Genomic DNA, 25,395 nt, shown 5'->3' with positions numbered 1-25,395 from the left:
TTTGGACATCTTGGCTTAATGGATTAAGAGCTAGAATTGAGAGTTGGTCAAACAGGAGGGGTACGTTGGGCGTACAAGCCTGTACGCGGAACATACAAGCTCTTAAGCCAGTACGCTTAGCGTACAAGCTGAGTACGCCCCGCGTACTCAGCAGAGTGGAATTTCGATTTTTGGTCTTCGGTTTGGACCATCTTTTGGGCTTTGTTGTTTTGGGACCTGTTGGGCCATCATGTTTTGGGTTGATATTTATTTGTGGAGGCCCACTATGGATTTGGGAAAATTTGGAAAATTAGGCCATGGATTGGGCCTTGGGTAGTTTTTGGTATTTGGACCTTGTGGACTATTAGGTTTGGGCCTAAGTCTTGGTCCAAAAGTAGGTGAGGGATAAATTGGTCATTTGTCCTAGTAATGGATTTATGGTTATCGATTGGAATCCAATTATTGATTGGGTGTTGTTTTGACTTCGATAGTTCGGGGATATGTCAGCCAGCAGCCTGGGATTTTCTGTTTGATTTGGCAGTGCGAGGTGAGTCTTCTCACTATATCCATGGGTCGAAGGCACCAATGTCGGCCCATTACGTGTTGTGTTGTATGATAAATGTCTCTTTGATACTTGCATGGAAGACCCCGGGGGTAGCCCGTGGCACCTGGATATTAGACTACGGGGGGAGCCCATGGCATTCTAGGTAAAGACCATAGGGGGAGCCCATGACATTCTAGATAAAGACCATGGGGGGGAGCCCATGGTAACTATATGTATGTTGCATGATAATATGTGGTTGTATGTTGTATGGTATTTTGGGGAACTCACTAAGCTTTGTGCTTACGGTCTTCAGTTTATGTTTTAGGTACTTCGGTTTTCAAATGAAAGGGCTTGGGATGATTGAAGAGCATACACCCCATTTTTCCGCATTCTGTAAAATACTCTTATTTAACGATGTTTTGCTAAGACTCAGTTACCTTGGTTTTATGGGAAAGATATGTATTAACGATTTATTAATCTAAAAACAATTCTTTTATGTCATGATTTTCGGGATGTTACAAGTTGGTATCAGAGCCTTGGTTTGAGGGATTCAGACATACTCTCGAGTGTGTCTGAACTCAAACTTTGGGTTTGGTGAAGTTTTTGAAAAGAAAAGTATATTTTTTTAAGAAAGGAAATTCCTAAGATAAGAAAAGGGTGTGGTGCATGCAATTAGCCGAGCTCAAGTAAGTTTCTCCCAAAATACCCATACATGTTATCTGATATGATTTGATTTATGAATCTGTGAATCGCATGCTAGTTAGGGCTAAGAATATGCTCAGCTTTTGCATAATAGAATGATAGGAGAGATGCCTTTGTATGTCTATTGTATGAGCTAGTGGACTTGCATGCTAGAGCTGATTAGTCCGGGATGGATTGGCTTGATTTGTGTGATGCTTTATAGTCTTGGGAGTATTGGATGCTATGTTGTAATGGAAATATCTATTGGTATTAGTGACTGCTAAGTGTATGCTTTTAAAATTGTATATGGTTAGGATCTTATAGCCCTAGAATAATTGATTTGGCCTTATTTCATGTTCCTTGTCTGGTTGTGGTCCTAATGGTAGAGTCTATTATTCGACAATCTATTTGACCTGTTCTGTGTATAATTTCCATGCATAAGGAAGCCGACAGTGAGGGTGGAAATTTTTAGCATGAGTTGTGGTATGTAGGTTGAATGCCCTATGACCGTTCTATGGATTGGAATGTTACTGCAAGAATGTTGCTTGCTTTGTGCTTTGGGGAACTCCTAGGTAATGGGAGTTAGCTACTATGTGCATATGAAAGTATTCATGAGGTGGGTGACTGGCATTATGGCGAGTTCTTCAGCAGCTAATGGCAGTGTGAGGTCGGGAACCTAGGAGAGCCTTGGAAGCGCTTCAGTGGGTTTTGTGGCGCGGTTTAGTGAATTTTTGGTGCATCGGTTTGAGTAGGCGACTTAGAGGATTCATGATGGTTCTTGGGGAAAGTATGGATAGTTGTGGAAGGTAGTATTAGGCCCGTACTACTGAAAGCATAGGATCCATACTCGAATCATGAGAGTCTTGGAGAATCTAAGAAGTTTGTGGGAAGAGGATTTTTGGGTGTGTTCTGATCATTGGCATGTTGTATTTCAGTTTGATGATGAGCACTCATGGAGGAGGTTCAGGTTTTGGTTCCAGCTCAGGTGCAGGTACTGAGCCGACTAGCGAGCAAATGCGGGAATTCATCTCATCAGAGATTACCCGCGGTATATTGGAGTAGACTCCTGTGATCTTTGGTTCAGTTAAGGAGGAGATTCTGGAGATCTTGGATGAGCGCTTGGGCGTGATCCGCGCCGAGGTTATGGCTATCATTGGAGCCCACACTCTTTCATGCTGTGAGCGAGAGACTGATTTGGAGCACCTAGGAAAGAGGGGGCCAGATCAGGTGTAGGAAAGGGAGGGTTCCAGGAAAATACCCAAGACTTCAGATCAGCGATTAGGAGGCCATCGGGGTCGGGGTCAGTGCGACACGTGCGGGAAACTGCACGATGGAGCTTGTCGTTCCAGGGGTATGGGTTGTTACAAGCGTAGCACGATTGATCATGTCAGTAGGTATTGTCCTTGGGGGGCAAGCTCGTTATGTTTTCTCTGCGATCAAGTGGGCCACAAGAGGGTCGTCTGTCCGATGATGAGCGGAGGAGCAGTGAGTGCACCTGCTTCGGCTACTTTGCGGATCTCTGATAGTTGTGAGGGTAGGGCAGGAGCCCCAACATAGAGGATTTGGTCATTGCAGTGTCAGTCAGGGGAGGCCCGTGCTCCGGTAGGTGATTTTGCGGGTATATTATCTTTTGTGTTCTTTTTGGTTGTTATCAGTATTCATGTTTCTTGGAATTTTATATTGGTTTGGGTAAGCGTTATCGTTGGTTTAATTCTATGTTATTGTTGGGATATATCTTTAAGAATTGTTTTTTGTCTTTTTCATGACTTGAATCATTAGTGGGTTATTGAGGGGTTGTATCTCGTGTAGCGGGTTCCAATATGTTAGTTCTCCAGTAATCGTGTGGAAGGTCTATGGTCAGGATTCAGCGAGTTAGTTCTCCAGTAATCGTCAGGGTTTGGTGGTTCTAGTATTTGTTTTGATAGGAGCGGCGGTTGCCTATGGAAGAACTTTTGGGTTCAAGCATTGTTGTTGCTAGGAGGGGAGCGGTAGCAGAAAGATGGTAGTGTCAGTTGCATGAGTTGTTTGGTCATCCGAAGTGACAGGGGAGTTTTATATTCGCATGGGTTGTAGTCATTTAGAATTTAATGATTCTTCGAGAATGGAAATTGGGATAAAGATTATCGGTTAAGGACAAGAGTTATAGTTTTAGTCGCCAACATATGAACTCAGGAATTGGTATCATGGGAGGTGATTTGGAATATCATATTAGTTAAGGTTTCAAGAGTATTCTTCATAGTTTCAGGAGTTGGGTGATCATGGAGTTGGCTAGAAATGGAACACTAGTATTGATTAACGGAGGTCATGGGCGATTCATGCTATATGAGGTTGATGAGTTGGGAAATCCTTCAGGACTTAAGTGATGAAAGAGCTTTGTCGAATCCAAGTGGGGAAGAATCGGTCAAGATTTCTGAGAGTTAGGAATTGAAGGGTGTGGAACAAGGGCAAGTTTCACATCCTCACCAGGAGGAGAGACGACCCGAGTGGCCATTTAGATTGAGTTTGTGTAAGTAGGAATTCAGGAAACTTCCAACTGTTGGTTGGCGTCTCCTTTATTATGCATAGCAGGCTTCTAGTTGAGTCCAGGTTGAGGGCTTCGGAATTTGAAGTATGTCCCGAACATCTGATGGGATGCAGGTATCGGCTCAGGATGCGTGGGGTTGTGATGGTTAGGGTGTGGTAAGGCCATGGGTGGTAACCATGGTTGGTTATAAGTGTTGTAAGACTGCGATGGAATCGTAGCATTCACTAATTTGAGGTAGACTATCATTGGAGGTGGTCATGAGTGCAAAAGGGAAATCAGTCTGTGCCTTGTGCACACCGGTCAGGATTGTCGAGAGGTATTGCTCTGTTCTAGATTGAGGACCATTGGCGTCTGAGGCGGAGTCGGGCCCATGTAGCTCTTTTTGGGTGGAACCTATAGGCAAGGCCCGTGTGATTATGGAAACACAGGTGGGATCTTGTGGAGACCGTTGGATCAAAGTTTTGGATCTTGAGTTACAGGGTTAAGTGGGTGTTTAGTGTGTGGCGCAGAGGGGTTTATAGGCTGGGTGTTATTTGGAAACTTGGGAACCTGGTGGATGGACCATGTGCGAGACTCGTAGCCTCAAAGCTGGTTTGGTAACCTTTATATCTCGGTCTAGTAAGGGGTTGTCGTGAATCAGAAGGTTTTTTGTGAAATGCAAGTGCAGATTCGTGGATCTCGGGTTATGAATTGAGTATCGAGTTGGTTTTTGGGTGAGATATCGAGTTGAGTATTGCGAGTGTTTATGTGCAGGATTGTACACCTGAGCTGATAAGGGATTTGGATGCAACGTGAGAATTCTTGGATTTACTATCTTTTGCTTGTAGGAGCAGTGGGTTGGAGATGACTTGTTAAGGAGTCAAGGGTGTATTTAAAGTTTTTGGTACAACTTCTAGATTTGGGATTGGTTGAAATTTGCGATCGGTGTGTTTTGAGCATTCTTTCCGCATGATTTGGTTGTGTTCTCCATTAGGGACAAGGGATAGGTTCAATGAATGGATGAATATCAGTCTTGGAGTATGCTTTCTGAAGTTTTGAACTGATGGGTTCCCGGTCCCGGGTAGCATATTGATGGAGTTGTTTTGGTGGTTGTAGTTTTGAGAGTCCCCGACTGTGTGGTTATCACTAGAAGTTATGTCTTATAGTTAGGGAGAGAAAGATAGTCCTTGAGATTGAGTATTCTCAAGTTATAGGGTTGTTGCTGGTAGTTGTGGGATCCTAAGTGGTCTCTCGTGTTTTCTTCATAAGATGCCTTGATTCAAAGTGGGTAAAGGGAGTTGTGGAATATGTTGGTGTTGTACGTGTTTCTCTATAACAGTTATTTAGCTGAGACTCGTGTTGGGAGTCGCCTTGTTTTCGAATGGTGGGTTCAACAATTGTAAATAGTCAGGGGTTCCGTTTCCTACTGGTATTAGCAAGGTAATTCAGGGTCGGAAGGGTTTCGTATGGTTCGGATTGTAAAATGAAGTCGTATTGACTGTGTTCCGACATAGTTTTGCCTGCTTGGGAGTCAGACAAGGTATTGTATTTTTGGATTTTGGGCAAAATTGTAATGGTTATTCTTCGGTGGTAAAAGTTAGTGGGTCAAGGATTCATTCTTAGTCGGGATACGTGAGTTTCACTAAGATTGGGTTGATTATAGTATAGGAAGGCAGACGCCTGTATGAGTCGACTTTTTAGTTCAGATCGGGTTTCGAGGAGGATTGTCTTATTGACCCGAGGCAGAGATGCGGGTTGTTCACAACAACGGAATTCGAGGACGAAATTTGATGCTAGTGTGGGAGAATTGTAACATCTCGATTTCCAGGTATTTTAAATTTTGACACTTAGTATGAGAAATTCTTGCAAATTGGTCACATATCACATTTAAATGAAAAGTGGGGGCTGCATGTGTACGCTGGGCGTACGTGGTCAGGGGTCAAACCCTATTTTTTAGGGTTTGGACCCTATTTAATCATCCTTATCTCATTGATACCTTTTCATTCTTCAGCCTCTACCTCCATATTCGACCCTAGCTAACCCTAATCCACTTTTAGCATCCTTGAGCCTTAGTGTGTGTTTTGGTGTTCATAGAGGAAGGAGAAGGAAAGGAGAACAAGTTGGAAGCTTGGAACAACCTTGAATCTGGAAGTTTTGCACCTTCCACCATCTCTAGAAGGTATAAAGTTTATAACTTGATGCTTATTTGGTTAAATCTAGATTGTATGATGTTATTATGTCCTTTTGTCCCCAAACAATGATGCTCTTGAGTATGACATGCTCTAGACCAAATGGATTGCATTTTCTGACAATTTCGACTGTCTAAAGTCATAAAAATGCAATGTTCATCATTAGTTTCCTTCCATGCATGGGTATTGAGCACTTCTTAGCCATGCAAAGTCATAAAGTTGGAAAGTTTATGACTCAAGATGTTACTTTGGGACTAGGTCTGGATTTTGGACGAAAGGGATTAAGGGATTAAGCTCTTAATAGAAGGAAAAGTTGGTTGGCATGTACATTGGGTGTACACTATGGTACGTTTCGCGTACGTGGTCAACAACCCGTATTTTGGTTAAGACCCTAGTATTTCGTGTATACAAGTTGAGTACGTTGGGCGTACTCAGCTGAGTTGACTTGGCTGACTTCTTTGACTTTTGACTTTGACCAAGTTTGACCTAAGGGTATTTTGGGAATTTGAGTTGTAGTTGAGATTGGTCACTATTTGATGTATATGTGACTTGTAGAGCTGATTTTCATAGCAATGTCCTGTTCAACTATCTTCTCGGACTGGGAGGGGGGTTTTCCTCACTGTACGTATGGGTCGAACGCACCAATGTCAGCCGATTGGATTAGATATACTGGTTTGCCATGTGATGCTATGTCGAGAGTATGTTTTCATTGGTTATGTGATTAGACTAGTAGATCTGTATGATTACTTGTATTGTTGGATATGTGTTAGACTAGTAGATCTGTAGGACTACCTGTGTTTGTTGATTATTAACTGTTATTGTATATGTCGACATGTTATGGTTTGTTGGGTTGAGGCAGACCAGCTGGTGGTGAAGGCCAAGATACCAAGGGTGGTCCGAATAGACTGAAGGCCTACGAGGTGGTCCAGTTAGGCCGAAGGCCCAAAGAGCGATCCAGATTGGCTGAAGGACCGACGAGGCTGTCCAGTCATACTGAAGGCTCTGAGAGCGGTCCACATAGTCTATAGGCCTGCGAGGCGGTCTAGTCATGCTGAAGGGTCATATATGCATGATGTAGTATGTATGGTTGTGCGTGTGGTTCTTTTTGGGAACTCACTAATCTGTGTCTTACAGTTTCAGTTTATTGTTTTAGGTACTTCAGACGATCGTGGGAAAGCATATGTGTGATCGTGCACATCCTCTTAATTCTTATGATTTTGGATTTCTGGGATACTCTGATTCGATTATTACTATTGGAAACAATGTTTTGTAAACAATTATGGTCATTGGATTGGTTTTGAAAACTAAAAATTTTACTCAGATTTTTGGGACGTTACAATTTTACCCTAATTTACGAAAAAGTCCCAAACTAAAATTTGTTTACGAAAAAGCATGAATTGCCAGTAAAAATGACGATTTGACCCCTTTTCCCGGTTTACCAGTTTCATTACTTACCTACTTCCATTAAAGTCCCATTATTTTACCCTAATTTACGAATAAGTCTCAAACTAAAACTTAGTGATTATTTTGCCCTTTTCTCCATGTAACATACATTTTATCGGTTTTTCGCAACTCAATCATAGATGATGGAATCATCAAAGATTTGACCTTTTCAAACTCTGTCTGTAACTCACTAGAGGCCCCGAAAACAAAGAGAAGACGTGTACTTCTAGAATCTTCGCCAGAAGCGACTAGTCGCTTCCCGAATGCCCCTTTCCTTGCCGCCAAACCACTAGGAGAGTCAGCAAGCTAGTTTGCTCGCATTCTAGAAACGGTAGCTTTCGTGCCCTTCCTGCCTACTGAAATGGATGTGAATGATCGTGACATGTAACATCCATAAAAATCATGCCAAATTTAAACTTTTAAAAACATTTCAAAACCAATGATTATTACAAAACTTGTTTTTAAAATAGTTCGGTGTCAGAGTATCCCAAAATCAAATCATAAACAATAGGAGGTGTACGATCACACCTTCGCCTTCCCACGATCATCAGAAGTACCTGAAACAAAATCAACAACTGTAAGCCTAAAGCTTAGTGAGTTCCCTCAAAATACCAACGCCATACAAATATTATCATATCATATAAACAAACACAACATGCATAATGAGCCATCAGTCTGACTAGACCGCCTCACAGGCCATCAGTCTATCTGGACCGCTCTCCGAGCCATCGGCACATCTGGACCGCCTCTCAGGGCCTTCAGCCTATCCGGACCGCTCGTCGGGCATTCGGCCTGACTAGTATGCCCTAACCGGGTCTGCAGTCTATCTGATCCGACCTGGGTATCTTGGCCTACAGCACAAAGAAGGTCCTGCCTCAACCCAATCCCCCAAACCAACAAACATGTGCACATAAATATCATACGCTAGCATGTAAGTACAAATAGTCATACAGATCTAACAGATCACTAACATGACAACCATCCTATAACCAAGATTCTGATCTAACCAATCAATAACATAGCAACCATCCTATAACCAGCATATCGATCTAACCGATCTAAAAGATAGCAACCATCAAATTACCAGGATACCGATCTAACCGATCTTTAACATAGGAACCATCCTTAAACCAGGATACCGATCTAACCGATCTCTAACATAGCAACCATCCTAAAACCAGGATGCAAACCATAAAGGGCCGGCCTTGGTGCCGTAGACCCTGTTGATATAGTGAGAAGAACTCACCTCACAAGTAGCTCGAAGTGATAAAGTCAAACCCCACCAAATGCAGCTCCAAGTCCAACACCTACAACCACCAATGATCCATTTCCATAAATTCCCAAATTACCAAAATACCCCCAGAAGTCAAACCGGTCAACCCCTAGTCAAAGTCAAAGTCAACAGTCTATGTTGACCCAAGTCGTCAAGTGCAGCTAGCAACTCGTCGAGTTCCTTAAGAACTCAGGAAGTCATAAAACCCTAACTGACTCGCCGAGTTTCCAACAAACTCGTCGAGTCCAAGCGTGTCCAGATGTCGGGGAAAACCCTAACTGACTCGTCGAGTCCTACTACTGACTCACCGAGTTCATGCAGAATCAAATACGGGAAACCTTCATCCGACTCGCCGAGTCGGCTATGCAACTCGTCGAGTTCATGTAGTCCATTTCCTATCCAGCCGTTTTTAAGCTACTCAAAAGCTCCAACTTGTAGATCTAGCTTCCTAAGGCACATATTCCACGTAAATTTGCAAACTTTACGTGCATGCAAGGTCCCACATGCTTAGAACACCAAAACGAAGTCTATAATGGGGTTTAGGGCATGGTGAAGGGTTAATACTTGATAAATCTAATAGCTTTCTGAATTTGGGACCTAGAGTAGTCCAGATCTGAGACCATATCTTATGGACAAGTTCAAATCCAAGAATGACCCCGTTTTCCCCAAAAATGACCATATTCATGCATGAGAGAAGATCTAAGAAATGGAAAGCCAAGGTAAAGACTTTTTACCTTCAAATGAATGCCAAAAAGAAGTGGATGTTGGATCCACAAGCTCCTTCTCGTTCCAAGCTTCTAAGTCTTCAAATCTTCTTCAAGATATGCACCAAAACACACTCATTTAGCCTCACACACTCAAAAATGGAGAGTTAGCTTACTAGGGTTTGTTTATGGAAGATAGGATGGTAATGGAGGTTGGGGAGGGGAGTTAAGGTTCTTTAAATAGGGGAAACCCCTAAAAATTAGGGTTTCCATGCACAACCCCTACTCGTCGAGTCGGGGTCCTCTAACTTGTCGAGTAGGAGTGAAAACACTCACGCAGGATGACTAAGTTCTACACGACAAGTTGGGGCCTCCAACTCGTCGAGTTACCTCAATAAAATGAATAAAAAGCTTTTAAAAATATACCTGGGATTCGGGGTGTTACAATTATCCCCCACTTGAACTAGACTTCGTCCTCGAAGTCTGCTGCGGCGAACAATTCTGGATAGTGCTCCTGCATCTCTGCCTCCGGCTCCCACGTCCACTCGAATCCCCTCCTGTGCTCCCACTGTACCTTTACTAGAGGTACTTCCTTGTTCCGTAGAACCTTTACCTTCCTCTCAAGAACAGCCACTGGCCTTTCCACGTAATTCAGGCGCTCATCGACCTGAATATCATCTAGGGATACTACTGCCTCCTCATCCTGAATGCACTTCCATAACTGTGAGACATGGAAAGTCTTGTGGATCTGACTAAGCTCCTCAGGGAGGTCTACTCTATACGCCACCTTGCCAACCCTGGCAGTGATCCTGAATGGTCCAATGTATCGGGGACCCAACTTTCCCCTCTTACAGAAGCGAATCACACCCTTCCAGGGTGAGACCTTCAAGAGCACCATGTCACCGACCTGAAACTCCAACTCAGATCGGTGCCGGTCGGTGTAACTCTTCTGCCGACTCTGTGTGGTCTGCAATCGTTGTCTGATCTGCTAAATCATCTCGGTAATCTGCAGGACCACCTCGGTCCGTCCCATCACCCTGTGACCAATCTCGCCCCAACAAACTGGGGTGTGACATCTCCGTCCATACAACAACTCATAAAGGTGGAGCACCAATGCTGCAATGAAAGTTGTTATTATAGGAGAACTCTGCGAGGGGTAGGTAGGAGTCCCAGATCCCACCGAAGTCAATGATGCAGGCCCTCAGCATATCCTCGAGAGTCTGTATGGTCCGTTCACTCTGGCCGTCTGACTATGGATGATAGGCTGTACTGAAGTGCAGGTGCATGCCCAGATCCTCGTGGAACTTCTGCCAGAAACGGGAGGTAAACCGAACATCGCGGTCTGAGACAATAGAGACCGACACCACATGGCGAGCAACGATCTAGTGGATATACACATCGGCCAGCTTCTCGGCTGATGAATTCTCCCGTATCGCTAAAAATTGGGCGCTCTTAGTCAATCAATCCACGATGACCCAAATAGCGTCGAAGCCCTTCGCCTTCCTCGACAGTTTGGTGATAAAATCCATCGTGATCTGTTCCCACTTCCACATGGGAACCTCTAGAGGCTGCAGCTTGCTATGCGGCCTCGGGTGCTCGGGCTTGACCATCCTGCATGTCAGGCACCTCTCCACGTACCAAGCGATTTCTCGCTTCATGCACGACTACCAGTAACTCAAACGCAAATCCCGGTACATCTTGGTCGCCCCCGGGTGAATAGAGAAGCGAGACTTATGGGCCTCCTCCAATATAGTCTGTCTGACCCCACCAGACATCGGAACCCTGACCCGGCCACAACGGGTCAATAATCCACGGCTATCCTGCACAAACCGGGTGTTCTCACCCCTAATCCTCTCAAGTTTCTAGTTCTCCTGACGCATTACCTCTATCTGAGCTTCCATGATCAAGCTTATAAGTGGAGAATGCACGGATATCCTCATACAAGTCACTGAGGTAGAAGACCCAGCTGACTTGCGGCTCAGAGCGTCTGCAACCACGTTCACTTTACCAGGATAGTAAAGGATCTCGCAGTCATAATCCTTGACCACGTCAAGCCACGTGCGTTGTCTCATGTTTAGATTCGGATGATCGATGATATGTCTCAGACGCTTGTGGTCAGTGTAGATGGTACAGCAGACCCCATAGAGGTAATGTATCTAAATCTTGAGAGCGAATACCACCGCTTCCAACTCCAGATCACGAGTAGGGTATCTCGTCTCATGCGGCTTCAACTGCCGTGATGCGTAGGCTATCACCCGTCCTCTCTGCATGAGGACTGCTCCCAGTCCTGTGATGGATGCATCACAGAAAACTACAAAGTCCTCAACTCCCTCTGGGAGGGTCAAGACTAGAGCCTCACATACTCGCTGTCTGAGGGTCTCAAACACCCTCTGCTGCTCGGGGCCCCACCGGAAATCAACCCCCTTCTTTGTCAGATGAATGAAGGGTACTGCAATCTTGGAGAAATCATGTATGAATCTACGGTAGTATCCTACCAATCCCAAGAAACTCCTGATATCCGAGGGAGATTTCGGAACCTCCCACTGCATTACCGCCTCGATTTTGGCCGGATCGACCAAAATCCCCTCCTGGTTAATGAGATGTCCAAGGAACTGAACCTCTCGTAACCAAAGTTCGCACTTCGAGAACTTGGCATAAAGCCGTTCTTGCCTCAGAACGCCCAATAACTCCCGTAGATGCTCCTCATGCTGCTCTCGGGTCTTAGAGTATACCAAGATATCATCTATGAACACTATGACTGAGCGATCGAGCATCGGTCTGCAGACCCGATTCATCAGGTCCATAAATACTGCTGACGCTTTGGTGAGCCCAAATGACATTACCACAAACTCGTAATGTCCATAACGAGTTCAGAAGGCGGTCTTCTCCACGTCCTCCTCCTTAACCCTAGCCTGATGGTACCCGGACCTCAGATCTATCTTGGAGAACCAAGATGCTCCTTGCAACCGATCAAAAAGATCATCGATCCTCGGGAGTGGATAACGGTTCTTCACCGTCAACATGTTCAACTCTCGGTAGTCAATGCACATCCTGTGTGAACCATCCTTCTTCCTGACGAAGAGAATCGGCGCTCCCGGAGAACTGCTCGGACGAATGAACTGCTTGCCCATCAGTTCCTGCAGTTGTAATGACAGCTCATGCATCTCTGTTGGTGCCAACCGGTACGACACCTAGGTGATAGGGGCCACACCTGGCACAAGGTCGATCCTGAACTCGACCTGCCTCTCCGGAGGCACTCCTGGTAACTCCTCCGGGAACACGTCAGCAAACTCCCTGACTACTGGAACCTATGAAACCGAGGTCTGATCCCTGACCCGCGTATCCACCACATACGCTAGAAAACCCGCACACCCGTGCTGAATGTATTTTCGACCCCTGGCAGCCGAGCAAAACCATGATCCCAATCTGGTGCCCTCGTCGTAGACAATCAGTTCTCCCCCACTTGGGTTCGAACTACCACCCGCTGACCCTCGCAGTCAATCATGGCACCGAAGCGATTAAGCCAGTCCATACCCACGATCACACATACGTCTCCCATGGGAATCGAAATCAGGTCTATCGGGAAAGATACCCCGAAGATCTCCAATACACAACCCCGATAGACCAAAGAAGCGGAAACGCCATGTTCATTGGTGATAGAGACTCGCATCGGACACTCTAGCTGTCCTACTGGCAAACCGAACTCCCTACTAAATGTCTGAGAGACAAACGACCGACTTGCCCCTGAGTAAAATAATACCAAAGCAGGTAAGGAGTTCACTAAAAACATACCTAATCATAGGTACAAACATATAAGCATAAAACAGATATCTTTAGTAAAATAAGGGATAAAAACATACCAACAACCACGTCTGGTGCTGCTCTGGCCTCCTCTGCTGTAAGCTGGAAGGCGCGTCCCTGAGCCCTCAGGGGTGCTGTTCTACCATGACTCCTGTCAGTAATCCTCAATATAGCTGGCACTGGAGCCTGCGCCGGTCTGCCAGCGAACTATGGACAGTTGGTCTTCACGTGACCAACCTGATGGCAGTGGTAGCATATCCTCATATCCTGAACCGGGGCTGTTTGGCGACAATCCCGCGCAAAGTGCTCCTCCTTGCCGTATTTGTGGCACGCGCTACCCGACCTGCAAACCCCCGAGTGACCCTTCCCGCACTTGCCACAAGTGCGGCCCTGCTGTCCCCCTAACCTGGAATCAACGGTCTTAGACCGCTTTGGCACCGGCTGTGCCTGTGTCGGGACCTGCCGCTGCTCCCTCAACTGCACCTCAATCTCCAACTCACGCCGCCTAGCGGCCTCCTATAAATCCAGAAGCGTATCACAATGCTGGGTCGCCACAAACTGTCGAATATCAGTCTTGAGCATGCTCAGATAACGTGTCATCTGAGCTTACTCAGAAGAAAACTCCTGGCAGAACATCGCCCTCTCCGTGAACATGCGGCTGATCTCCATCACCGTCTCACCATCCTGTCTCAAATCTAGAAACACCTGAGCTAACCGTTCCCGCTCGACTCGTGGAATGTAGCGAGCGCGGAACATATCCCTGAACTGCTCCCAAGTAACCGCAGCTCTCTGGTCATCTGAATACGATCCAGTCATCAACCTCCACCAGTCCTTTGCCCTAGACCTCAGCAGGTTCATGGAACATATGACCTTATGGCCAGTAGGACATGAACACGTGAAGAAACACCCATCCACGTCAAATAGCCACCTCATGGATTTGATGGGGTCCTGGGTCCCATAAAAAGTAGGGAGCTTCGTGTTGTCGAAGTCCCGATACTGAAAAGTCTGACTGGCTCCTACCCCTGTCGTCGTTACAGCCGTTGTGGCTGTTGCGGCAGCCGCCTCAGTGAGGGCTGCATAGTGATCATTGAAATACTCCACCATGACAGTCTTGATAGACCCAAACATCTCCGGTAACTGAGCCCAGAACATCGCAGCCATCTCAGCGTGCAGGATCTCCCAGATCCTAGCGTCCATCTCGTCTGGCGCCATATGGCCGATAGTCTCGGGTGCTGTCGGTGCCTCCTGTCCGCCGCCTCCTGATCCAGACCCGGATCCAGTCACAAATCGTCGAGTAACCACCATGCTGAAAAATATACCAGGAAGATATCAGATATCCCTCAAAACAATCCGGGAACCAACTCCCAACAAAACCCTAGGGGTTGTGACTTCCTTGCTATGCGTATGGGTCGTGTGCTTTTAGTAATACGGAACCATACTACCTTCTACACCTACCCATATTTGTCTCAAGTATCATCACAACGCCCTAAAACTATACATAAGCATGGCATGCACTCAATCCTCACTCCTAGAGGAAGGCTAAATATCTCATAACTGGCAGACTCATCCCAAACAACCCCTCCATGAAACTTCCACCAACCCTGCAGCACTCGTGTATGCTAGCCATACATAACGGTGTACCCTATAGAATTTCGAATACCTGATCCTACCCTAAGCCCTTCATCAAACAAGAACAGGAAATAAGGCCAAACCAAACATTCTCAAGCTATAAGATCTTAATTATGTACGGCCGTGATGCATACACTAAGAAACTACAGTATTGATGTCAATTTCATATACGAAAAAACCCTAGGCTATCAAGCATCATATAATCAGGCAATTCTATCATGCAGTTCCTGAAGATCGCTAGACTAGTACTAGCATGTTGTTCTATCATATCACATAAATCAAATATTCCGTAAGGTATTTTGGGGTCTATCCGCGAGCTCCGGCTGATCATACACTTGCATCCTCCTTTATTATTTTGAAAACATTTTAAGAAAATCGTTTTAAAATCTTGTCCTCAGTTTGAGACTGGAGACACACGAGTGTTTCCTCCAATTCACTCAAACCAAGGCTCTGATACCAACTTGTAACATCCATAAAAATCATGCCAAATTTAAACTTTTAAAAACATTTCAAAACCAATGATTATTACAAAATTTGTTTTCAAAATAGTTCAGTGTCAGATTATCCCATAATCAAATCATAAACAATAGGATGTGTACGATCACGCCTTCGCCTTCCTGCGATCATCAGAAGTACTTGAAACAAAATCAACAACTGTAAGCCCGAAGCTTAGTGAGTTCCCTCAAAATACAAACGCCATACAGATATAATCATATCATATAAACAAACACAACATGCATAATGAGTCATCAGTCTGACTGGACCGCCTCACAGGCCATCAGTCTATCTCGATCACTCTCCGAGCCATCGGCACGTCTGGACCGCCTCTCAGGGCCTTCAGCTTATCCGGACCGCTCGTCAGGCCTTCGGCCTGACTAGTATGCCCTAACCGAGTCTGCAGTCTATCTGGTCCGCCGTGGGTATCTTGGCGTACAGCACAAAGTAGGTCCTGCCTCAACCCACTCCCCCAAACCAACAAACATGTGCACATAAATATCATACGCTAGCATGCTGTAACATCCCAAGTTCGGAAGCAAGAAGTTGCAGGGTGCTACGTGTAAATTAAGGAAGCTACTCGACGAGTAGGTGTGCTACTCGTCGAGTCGGAGCGGGATTGATCGCGGGTTAAGTGGCCAACTCGCCGAGTCGGAAGACGTACTCGACGAGTTGGTGCTGGAATGAGAAAACCCTAATCCCGAGGGTTGCACCCTATTTAAAGGACTTTATGTCCTTCTCCCAGCCTCCTATTCCCCCAGAGAGTTCCAGGAAACCCTAGATTCGAGTGAGTCTCCATTAATAGAGAGAATAAAGCCTTGGAGGAGAAAATCTTGGAAAGGGGCTTGAAGATCAAGGGACTTGCTGCAAAGGAGTGGTGTAGATGCGGGATCTACTTTAGTTGGAGCATATATTGGAGGTATTAATCTGTTGCTTGGGCTCTTTTGTATCTAGATCTATTATCATTTGAGATTTGGGGCATTTTTGGTATGATTGTGAGCTATTTCGAGTTAGAGGCTTAGATCTGAGGTTGCTACTTCAGATCTAGGCTTGTGATGGTCCATAATGTCATAAAGCTCCTGTCTAAGAGTTATTGGTGAAGCCCCTTTGTCATAAACCCTAGCCCTAGAGTGTTTTGGGCTTATATCTCCTTGGTTTCACGTAAAGTTTGCAACTTTATGTGAGGGTTAGGCTGTAGAAGAGTGGATCTATGGATTGGAGCCCCTGCATGGCTCGAAAAGCCTCTGTATGGATTGAGAACTGGAGAGACTCGGTGAGTCACATGGGTGTACGCGACGAGTTGTATGAAGATTGCCTTGGACTCGACGAGGTGGAAGAACAACTCGGCGAGTTTGTTGAAGATTGCCTTGGACTCGGCGAGTCTGTTCTTGGACTCGGCGAGTCTGGTCGCAGAACCCAGCCTCTTTTGGTTAAAGCTTTGATTTAGTGAGTCGGTTGGCGACTCAGTGAGTTGGACAGGATGGGATTCCAAGATCGTTGAACTCAACGAGTCTTGGGGCGACTCGGCGAGTTGAGTTGTGTTATGGGAGTTTTCTGAGTATAAGAACTCGACGAGTCGACGGGTTGACTCGGCGAGTAGAGTCAACCAGGAAGGTTGACTTTGACTGAGGACTTTGAATTTGACCAAGAGTTGACCAGTTTGACTTCCAAGGGTATTTTGGTAATTTTGGTATTGGTTCTTTGGTAGTGTGCTGTGGTGAAGTTCGTGTCGGTGGTCGGAGCAGCTTGGTCGTATCTCTTCAGTCGGCAATTGTATGTGAGTTATCCTCACTATATCGACAGGGTCTACGGCACCAAGGCCGGCCCTTTATCGGATGGAAATCCGGGTATTGTTTGTTATGTTATTGCTTTGCTAGATCTGCATCCTGGTATTTAGGATGGTGTTATGTTAGTGACCTGGTTAAGGTCGGTACCCGGTATATAGGGTAATGTTATGCTAGTGACCGGTTAGGTCAGAATCCTGGTTAGGATGTTGATATGCTATGTGATATGTTAGACTGTTTGTCTGTTTAAGGATTTGTTATGAGATTAACTGTTTATGTGCACATGGTTGTTTAACGGGGGTTGGGTTGAGGCGGGTCCTGCTTTGTGCTGTAGGCCAACATACCCAGGGTGGACCGGATATTCCGAAGGCCCAGCGAGCGGTCCGGATAGGCTGAAGGCCCCAAGAGGGCGGACCAGACGTGCCGAGGCTCGGAGAGTGGACCAGGCAGACTGAAGGCCCAGTGTGGGCGGACCAGTCATACTGTAGACTCATAGAGTGGACCAGGTGGATTGAAGGCCCGGTGCGGGCGGACCAATCACACTGTAGACTCGATGTACATGGCTAGATTCGGAGGGTGGACCAGGTGGACTGAAGGCCCGGTGCGGGCGGACCAGTCACACAGTAGACCCGTTGTGCATGGCTGTTCTATTTGTGATATGTTATGAGTATGTTTATGTGTGGTTGGTATTTTGGGGGTAACTCACTAAGCTTTCGGGCTTATAGTTCAGTGTATTGTTTCAGGTACTTCAGGAGATCGTGGCAAGGCGAAGGCGTGATCGTACCGCTCCTCATGTTTTATGATTTATGTGATATGGTTCTGGGGGATACTCTGATGTTTAAACTATTTTGAAAACGAGATGTATGAACTTAATGGTTTTTGAATGAATTAAAATGTTTTAATTTGGCTTAATTTTTATGGGTGTTACATATGCAAGTACAAATAGTCATACAGATCTAACAGATCACTAACATGGAAACCATCCTATAACCAGGATTCCGATCTAACCGATCAATAACATAGCAACCATCCTATAACCAGGATATCGATCTAACCGATCTCCAACATAGCAACCATCCAATTACCAGGATACCGATCTAACCGATCTCTAACATAGTAACCATCCTTAAACCAGGATACCGATCTAACCGATCTCTAACATAGCAACCATCCTAAAACCATGATGCAAATTATAAAGGGCCGGCCTTGGTGCCGTAGACCCTGTTGATATAGTGAGAAGAACTCACCTCACAAGTAGCTCGAAGTGATAAAGTCAAACCCCACCAAATGCAGCTCCAAGTCCAACACCTACAGCCACCAATGATCCATTTCCATAAATTCCCAAATTACCAAAACACCCCCAGAAGTCAAACCAGTCAACCCCTAGTCAAAGTCAAAGTCAACGGTCAAAATCAACAGTCTATGTTGACCCAAGTCGTCGAGTGCAGCTAGCAACTCGTCGAGTTCCTTAAGAACTCAGGAAGTATTAAAACCCTAACTGACTCGTTGAGTTTCCAACCAACTCGTCGAGTCCATGCGTGTCCAGATGTCGGGGGAAAACCCTAACTGACTCGTCGAGTCCTCTTACTGACTCGCGAGTTCATGCAGAATCAAATACGGGCAACCTTCATCTGACTCGCCGAGTCGGCTATGCGACTCGTCGAGTTCATGCAGTCCATTTCCTATCCATACATTTTTAAGCTGCACCAAAACACACTCTTTTAGCCTCACACACTAAAAAATGGAGAGTTAGTTTGCTAGGGTTTGTTTATGGACGATAGGCTGGTAAGGGAGGCTAGGGAGGGGAGTTAAGGTTCTTTAAATAGGGAGCAAACCCTAAAAATTAGGGTTTCCATGCACAACCCCTACTCGTCGAGTCGGGGTCCTCTGACTCGTCAAGTAGGAGTCAAAACGCACGCGGGATGACTAAGTTCCACACGACGAGTTGGGGCCTCCAACTCGTCGAGTTCCTTCAATAAAATGAATAAAAAGCTTTTAAAAATATACCTGGGAGTCGGGGTTTTACATGACAGCTCTTAAAATCCTATTTAGTTTGATTAGATATGTCACTGAAAGAAAGTGGTTCTGTTCCCTCTTTTTTTTTAGGATTCCGAGGATGGGCCGGCCCATTCTAACATCATTATGAGGAGCCGAAAAACGAAGCCTCCTCCTCAGATAAAGATGTCTCCTACGCAGCTCTCCCTGTCATTAAATGATCTTATTGGATGAATATGTTGCGTTATATATATATATATATATATATATATATATATATATATATATATATATATATATATATATATATATATATATATATATATATATATATATATATATATTGAATATAAAATGCATCAAACAAAGATTACAATAATTACATAAACTAGCAACAACTTCGTCATTTTTTAAGTTTATAAAAAATTTCAAATTGTCTATCTAATCTTATGTAACCCAGTATATCCATCTTATTAGACATTAGCTAATTTTCTGTCCTTTTTTTCCTACAAAGACATATTTTACCGGTTTCATTGTTGACCTAGATACATAGTTATAAATGAGCCGATGAGATGTATATCAAAATTTTATGGTAAATGTAACATTATATAACTCATCGTATCCATCTTATCGGGTCATTTAATGACTAGGCGTGCAGGTCAATAATGAAACCGGTAAAATGTATGTTACATTGAGAAAATGACCAAATCATCACTAAATTTTAGTTTGGGACTTGTTCGTAAATTGAGATAAAATAATGAGATTTTAATGGAATCAGGTAAGTAATGAAACAGGTAAAACGAAAATAATGGGTCAAATCTTCATTTTTATCGGTACTTCATGTTTTATTGTAAACAAATTTTAGTTTGAAACTTTTTCGTAAATTAAGATAAAATATTAGAACTTTTTCTAATAATTTGTCACCGATTTACCCTTTTACTCCTTTCCTTCTTCTTCTTCTACTTTTTTTTTCCCCTATCCTCGTCCTTCTACTTTTTTTTTCTCCTATATCATTGCACATGCTTAGACGGAATTTCACAAACGCTAAAAAACTAATAAAGTATACTTAATATCACAATATCAATACCAAACTCAAATATAGTTGCAATTTAATCACTCAACAATTAACGACACTTCTTTGTCGTTAAATTTTGAAAAATAAAACCAAATATAAAATAACTTTGCTTATAATTAATATATATTAACAAAATCAATCTCCAGTAGATTATTACAACCAAACAATCTCCAAACTAGTGAGATTAATATGTAGAAAAGAAATTAAGTACCCATCAAAGTAAACATCCAATTAAATTCAAGAACAGATTTAAGAACATAAAAATGATGCGCATCAGTTTTATCAACAAACTGAAAACAATTTCAGTTAATCCAAATATATAACAGTAAAATCAAGAAAGAAAACAATTATGTGAGTCAGCCGGAACTTGGGATTCTGGTCTACTCCACTACACGAAAAATCATAAATAACTATGAAAACTTATTACGGAATTGAAATCCGTAGCTATTCTATTACGGAACGTGCTACAAAATGGCTTTTCGTAGCTATTTTGCTACGGAAATGGCTACAGAGTTACATTCCGTAGCTAAACTAGGAATAACTACAAAAAGTTACTACGTAATCAAAATCTGTAGATATTATACTACGGAATATGCTACAAAATAGCTGGTCGTAGCTATTTTTCTACGGAAATAGCTAGGGAGTTGCATTTTCGTAGCTAAATCTTGAATTGTTGCTACAAAATCAAAATTTGTAGCTATTTCACTATGAAATATACTACGTGGTTGTTGGTTGTAGCTAGTTTGCTACGGAACTTGTTTTGTAATCCATTTTCGTAGTTAGTTGGCTACAAAATCGGTTACGAAATAAAAATACGTAGCTAGTTTGCTAAATAATAGAAATTCGTAGCTACTTTGTGACGAAAATTTGCTACACAATAAAAATTTGTAGCTAATATACAACGGAACTTGTAGTGGAAAGGTTAACCGTTGTTATTTGTGTATCTAAGTTGTTTTTGAATTTGCAAAATAACTACAGAATCTTAATCCGTAGCTATGTGGCTACGGAATATTTCGTAGTCAATTAGTTACGGAATATACTTCCGTAGTAAAATAGAAAAAAATATTTTACCAAAAAAAATAAATTACTGTTTTTAATTGTGTTATGATTTTTAATTATAATTTAATTATGATTAATAAAATTCTTTACATATTATTACGGAATATCGCCTCCTCTGGTTGTAGTTAGATAAGTCACTTTTCTATTTATTTGAGATTGGCCACATTTTTTTAATCATTTAGTCAGTTTCCGTCCAATTGTTTGTGGTTTCATACGTTTACTCCCCCACGCGTTTTCTACTGTTACTTCTAGTCCAATTGTTTCTGGTGTTATACCTTTAGTCCCTCCACTATATTCTAAGGTTTGCCGGTTTATTTCTGATCCCTCCACCTGCTTCCACCGCTTTTTTTTTTTGGTTCCATCTAAACATTTTTGGAGAAACTGGAGTAGAAGTCGGTGAGCCACCGTCCATCATTGCTTTCCGATTCCTCTAATAATCAACTAGAATGCATACATCGATCGATTGAGACTTCCTTCTCTCCTTTGGAAGCCTGCGATGCCCGTTGCGATCTCCGACGCTCCCCTTTCTTGCACCTCAAGCCCCTCCCCCTTTCTCTCAGCCTCCACCACCACCTGCCGATGCCTTCTTTAGTTCAGTTCAATTGGTCGTTGTTTACTTTGTGGTTTTGTCGTTCGTCTTATTCTATCGCCTCTTCTGATTTACTTTTGTGTCGGAGGTTTCGTTGTTGTTGTTGGGTGCCGATTTTTGAGGGACCGGTTGATTATGTGTGTAAGAGGCATACATCAAAGTATTTTACTTATTGTCGATTTTTTTGACATGATGATTTCTGCTTTTATGATTTTCAATTTATGAGGAGTTGCTATGGTTTTTTTGTCTACGATTCAGATATGTGTACATTGTATTAATTATTGCCTATTTCTAAGAATATTTGTAAAGCATTCCCCCTATCGAGTGAATGCCTCATTGATATTGTTAGTCTAATTGCAAATACTCTCATCTCATATTGACCTCGAATCCTTTTTAAGTTGTTGAATCACCGCCTTCAACTAGGACTTTGAGAGGTTTCCATGAAGAAGGTCGTACAAACACAAGATTCGCTAACCGATTTTGTTTATTTTATTCTGACCTTTTGTGTGTTCTTTCAATTTTAGATGAGATATTCTTATGTACGTTAAGGGAAAGATAAACCGGTAAATAGGTGTGGAGTTTTTTTCGAATCACGAACGACAGTAGGTCTCATGTCAATTTTAGGGTAAACTATGTAGCAAGTTCAGTAATAACATGTTTCTTCAACCTACATCTAATCTATTTGGCGATCTGTTGATTTGATTGCATGTTGCAGGTGAAGGATGTTATGAAGAAGCAAGATGAACTTCCAGTATGTGGTGAAGGAGACCTGATAATGGAATAATTGGTGGAGCTAACAAATAAATGATGTGATTGTCTTCTGGTGATTAATGATGATTGCCACTGATAGTGATCTTAGGCATATACTCAAAGCTAGCAAAAGGGGATCATTAAACTTACTGTTGGTGAGATGTGCAACAGGAAACATTGATCATAAATAACTTTGATTTTGTGGAAAAGAGGATGAAATCTATGTGTTTAACACTTAATTTTTTTTTTGATAAAGATTAGAAATGTATTGTGATTATAGGAACCTAAGAACCATATGTGTAGAAAGAATGGCTGTTGAAGCAATGAAGAAGATGGAGGCTCCTCCATCCCTATTCGGTTCTTGCATGTAATCAATGAAGACAACATGGTGTCACCTGGTCCTTGAAGGTTAGATATAGATGCAACAACTACAATGTGTTAATGGTAAATGATAGTTTCGTCCAAGGTTTTTTTTCTTCAGGGGCCTTGGTTTATCGTTTTAATTTTGTATTGAGAAATTGTTGGTTTGTTTTTTTTTACTCGATTGAAGCTGAACTTGGTCTGATTTTGAATCAGACTAAATGACTCTTTTACCCTTACATTCCAAAATAAAATTTCATAATACTCATCAAATTAAAACGTAACAGCCACTTATATGCATTGAAATGAGCTTCCATTAACTTTATAATCTCACTTCTTATCTTTAGCTTTATTTGCAACTCTTGTGATATGAATTCAGGATTACAGATCAGATAAAAGGGAGAGTGGATACTTAACCAAAGAATGAGGAACTATAGAAGCCGTACAGAATGTATGGGGGATATACAAAGGCTAAATGCATATTTTCTTGCAATTTATGTGTCACTGATTCCACCGGAATAAGAGAACGAAAAACAGAAGCAACTCATGGCATTATTGGATAAACATGTTACAAAATAATGGCCTGAAGCTCGATTATTTCCTTATGGAACATGTGCCCATTCATTTGGATTTCGTAAAAGTGACATTGGTGTTTGTCTTGCAATGGGAAATGCAGATATTGACAAAGCAGAGATTTTGTTGAAGCTTCCAGATATTTTGAAATCTGATAATCTTGGGAATGTTCACGTAATTCTCTTGAAGGGTAAATTGGTCTTTTTAGGTTTTGTTTTCAAAACAAATTCAATCAATCTCATTATCTTAAACATAAATCCTAAAATTATGCAAAACATAATCAATTCTCAGTTCTCAAAATCTCAAATGACCATTTTGCCCTTATTTCTGTAGGCACTGACTCGAGCCAGGTTCCCATAGTGAGGCTTATGGATCTTACTATTGGAATCTGTTGCGATATTTGTGTAAACAACTTGCTTGCTGTTATAAATACAAAGCTTCTACATGACTACTCAAAGATAGATGTATGATTGAGACAATTGCCCTATCTCGCTATGTGTAAGTTAACCGACGCTAGGAGAGGAGAGCAAAAATGAAGACTTCAAAAATTGTTTGGTCCGATAACAACGCATCAGAGGATACGACTTTATAAGGTTAGGGTTTATAATTTCTTTAATTTTGGTTTTAGATTTCAAAGATTAATGAAATGTTTGAAATTTAAATTTTGAAATTGTTTGGAGGGAATGATAACATGTTATGAAATTATGACTTTTTTAAAGAAAAATTTCCGTTGTTAAAAATGGATCCGTTTGTTTTTTAAAATAAATAGTACGAACTGTTATCTGAAATAGTTGATATGGGTTAATAAAAGAGTGCAATTTCATTTTTTTCTCATCTGATACAATTAAAGAATTCCATAATAGGTTAAAAAACATAGGAAAGATGAACTGATTTTATTTTTTTAGCTACTTTTATGTGTGTATTGGATTGTAGATGTTTGTGTGTGCATTGCTATTATTGTCATAAAGGAAAGTTGTGTTAATATATATATATATATATATATATATATATATATATATATATTACAAATAATAGCAATCTACTTTGTGTAAGTTTACATGTTTAAAATGAAAGTAAGATGCTATGATGGGTTAAAAAGGAAAGTAGGCTGCTATTATAGGTTAAAGTGAAAGTAAGATGCTATGATTGGTTAAAAATTAAAGTATGTTGCCAATATAGGTTAAGAATGAAAGTTGATTGTCATTATGGGTCAAAATGAAATGACATCCTCAATAAAAAAAACATAAAATTTTCTTTTTGAATAATTCATAATTGCAAAATAAACATTTATATATTGTTAGTTTAATAATCAAGGAAACATTTATATATTGTCAGTTAGAATCTTAATTTTTTTTAACAATACTTAGTGACATCCTATTTTTTTTTAAATAAAGTATAGCAACTTCTATGCACGACTCATTCTACTGTTCTAGCACAAAAAGACTAAACTACAAGAATTTCCCCTGTGCATTGTCACCATTATTCATTACATCACAAAAAGAAAGAAGAAATTATATACTAAAATTATAATAGTTTTATGTTAATGCAATAAATACTTAAAAACAATTGAATTAGTTATTATTCTGTTTCTTGTGTATATGGTAATACTGTATCAATTAGAAGAGTTGGATTGTTTTTTTTTTATTTTTTGTTTTTTTTCAGATTTTAAATCTCTAGTTAGTCAAAATCTAGAGATATAATGAGATTTCATACAGGAGATTTGAATGTTAATCAACTTGTTTATAAATTTGATTTTGCAGGTTTTGCCATTTTTCTTGAACATCTATGGTTGTTTGTGTGTTTATGTTGGTTCCAATATGAATTGTGTGACAATATTTGTAACGATATTTGTAACGAATATTTAGTTTTGATGATTAGAGAACCATGTAAAAGGATTTTCAATTATGTAATATATCTATAAAAATCTATGTAACTATTAAAATTAAATTTATTGCGTGTATTTATATTT

The 25,395-nt window shown here is 41.9% G+C and overlaps 1 protein-coding gene across 1 annotated transcript in view; it reads left to right on the top strand.

Moving 5' to 3' along the window:
* LOC145140137 (uncharacterized) overlaps positions 1 to 22,527 on the top strand; it is a 66,363-nt gene extending 43,836 nt beyond the window's left edge. Inside the window, exon 2 of the mRNA XM_079073731.1 lies at positions 22,459 to 22,527. Coding sequence (XP_078929857.1) covers positions 22,459 to 22,527 — 69 coding nt within the window. The remainder of the gene's footprint in view (positions 1 to 22,458) is intronic.
* The last annotated feature ends 2,868 nt before the right edge of the window (positions 22,528 to 25,395 follow it).

The sequence above is a fragment of the Lactuca virosa genome, chromosome 9 (genome assembly GCF_052849685.1).
Source record: "Lactuca virosa cultivar CGN04683 chromosome 9, Lactuca_virosa_CGN04683_v6, whole genome shotgun sequence".
NCBI lineage: Eukaryota > Viridiplantae > Streptophyta > Magnoliopsida > Asterales > Asteraceae > Lactuca > Lactuca virosa.
Note: the sequence above shows the minus strand (reverse complement) of the source record. Positions and strands in the feature narration are given on the sequence as shown.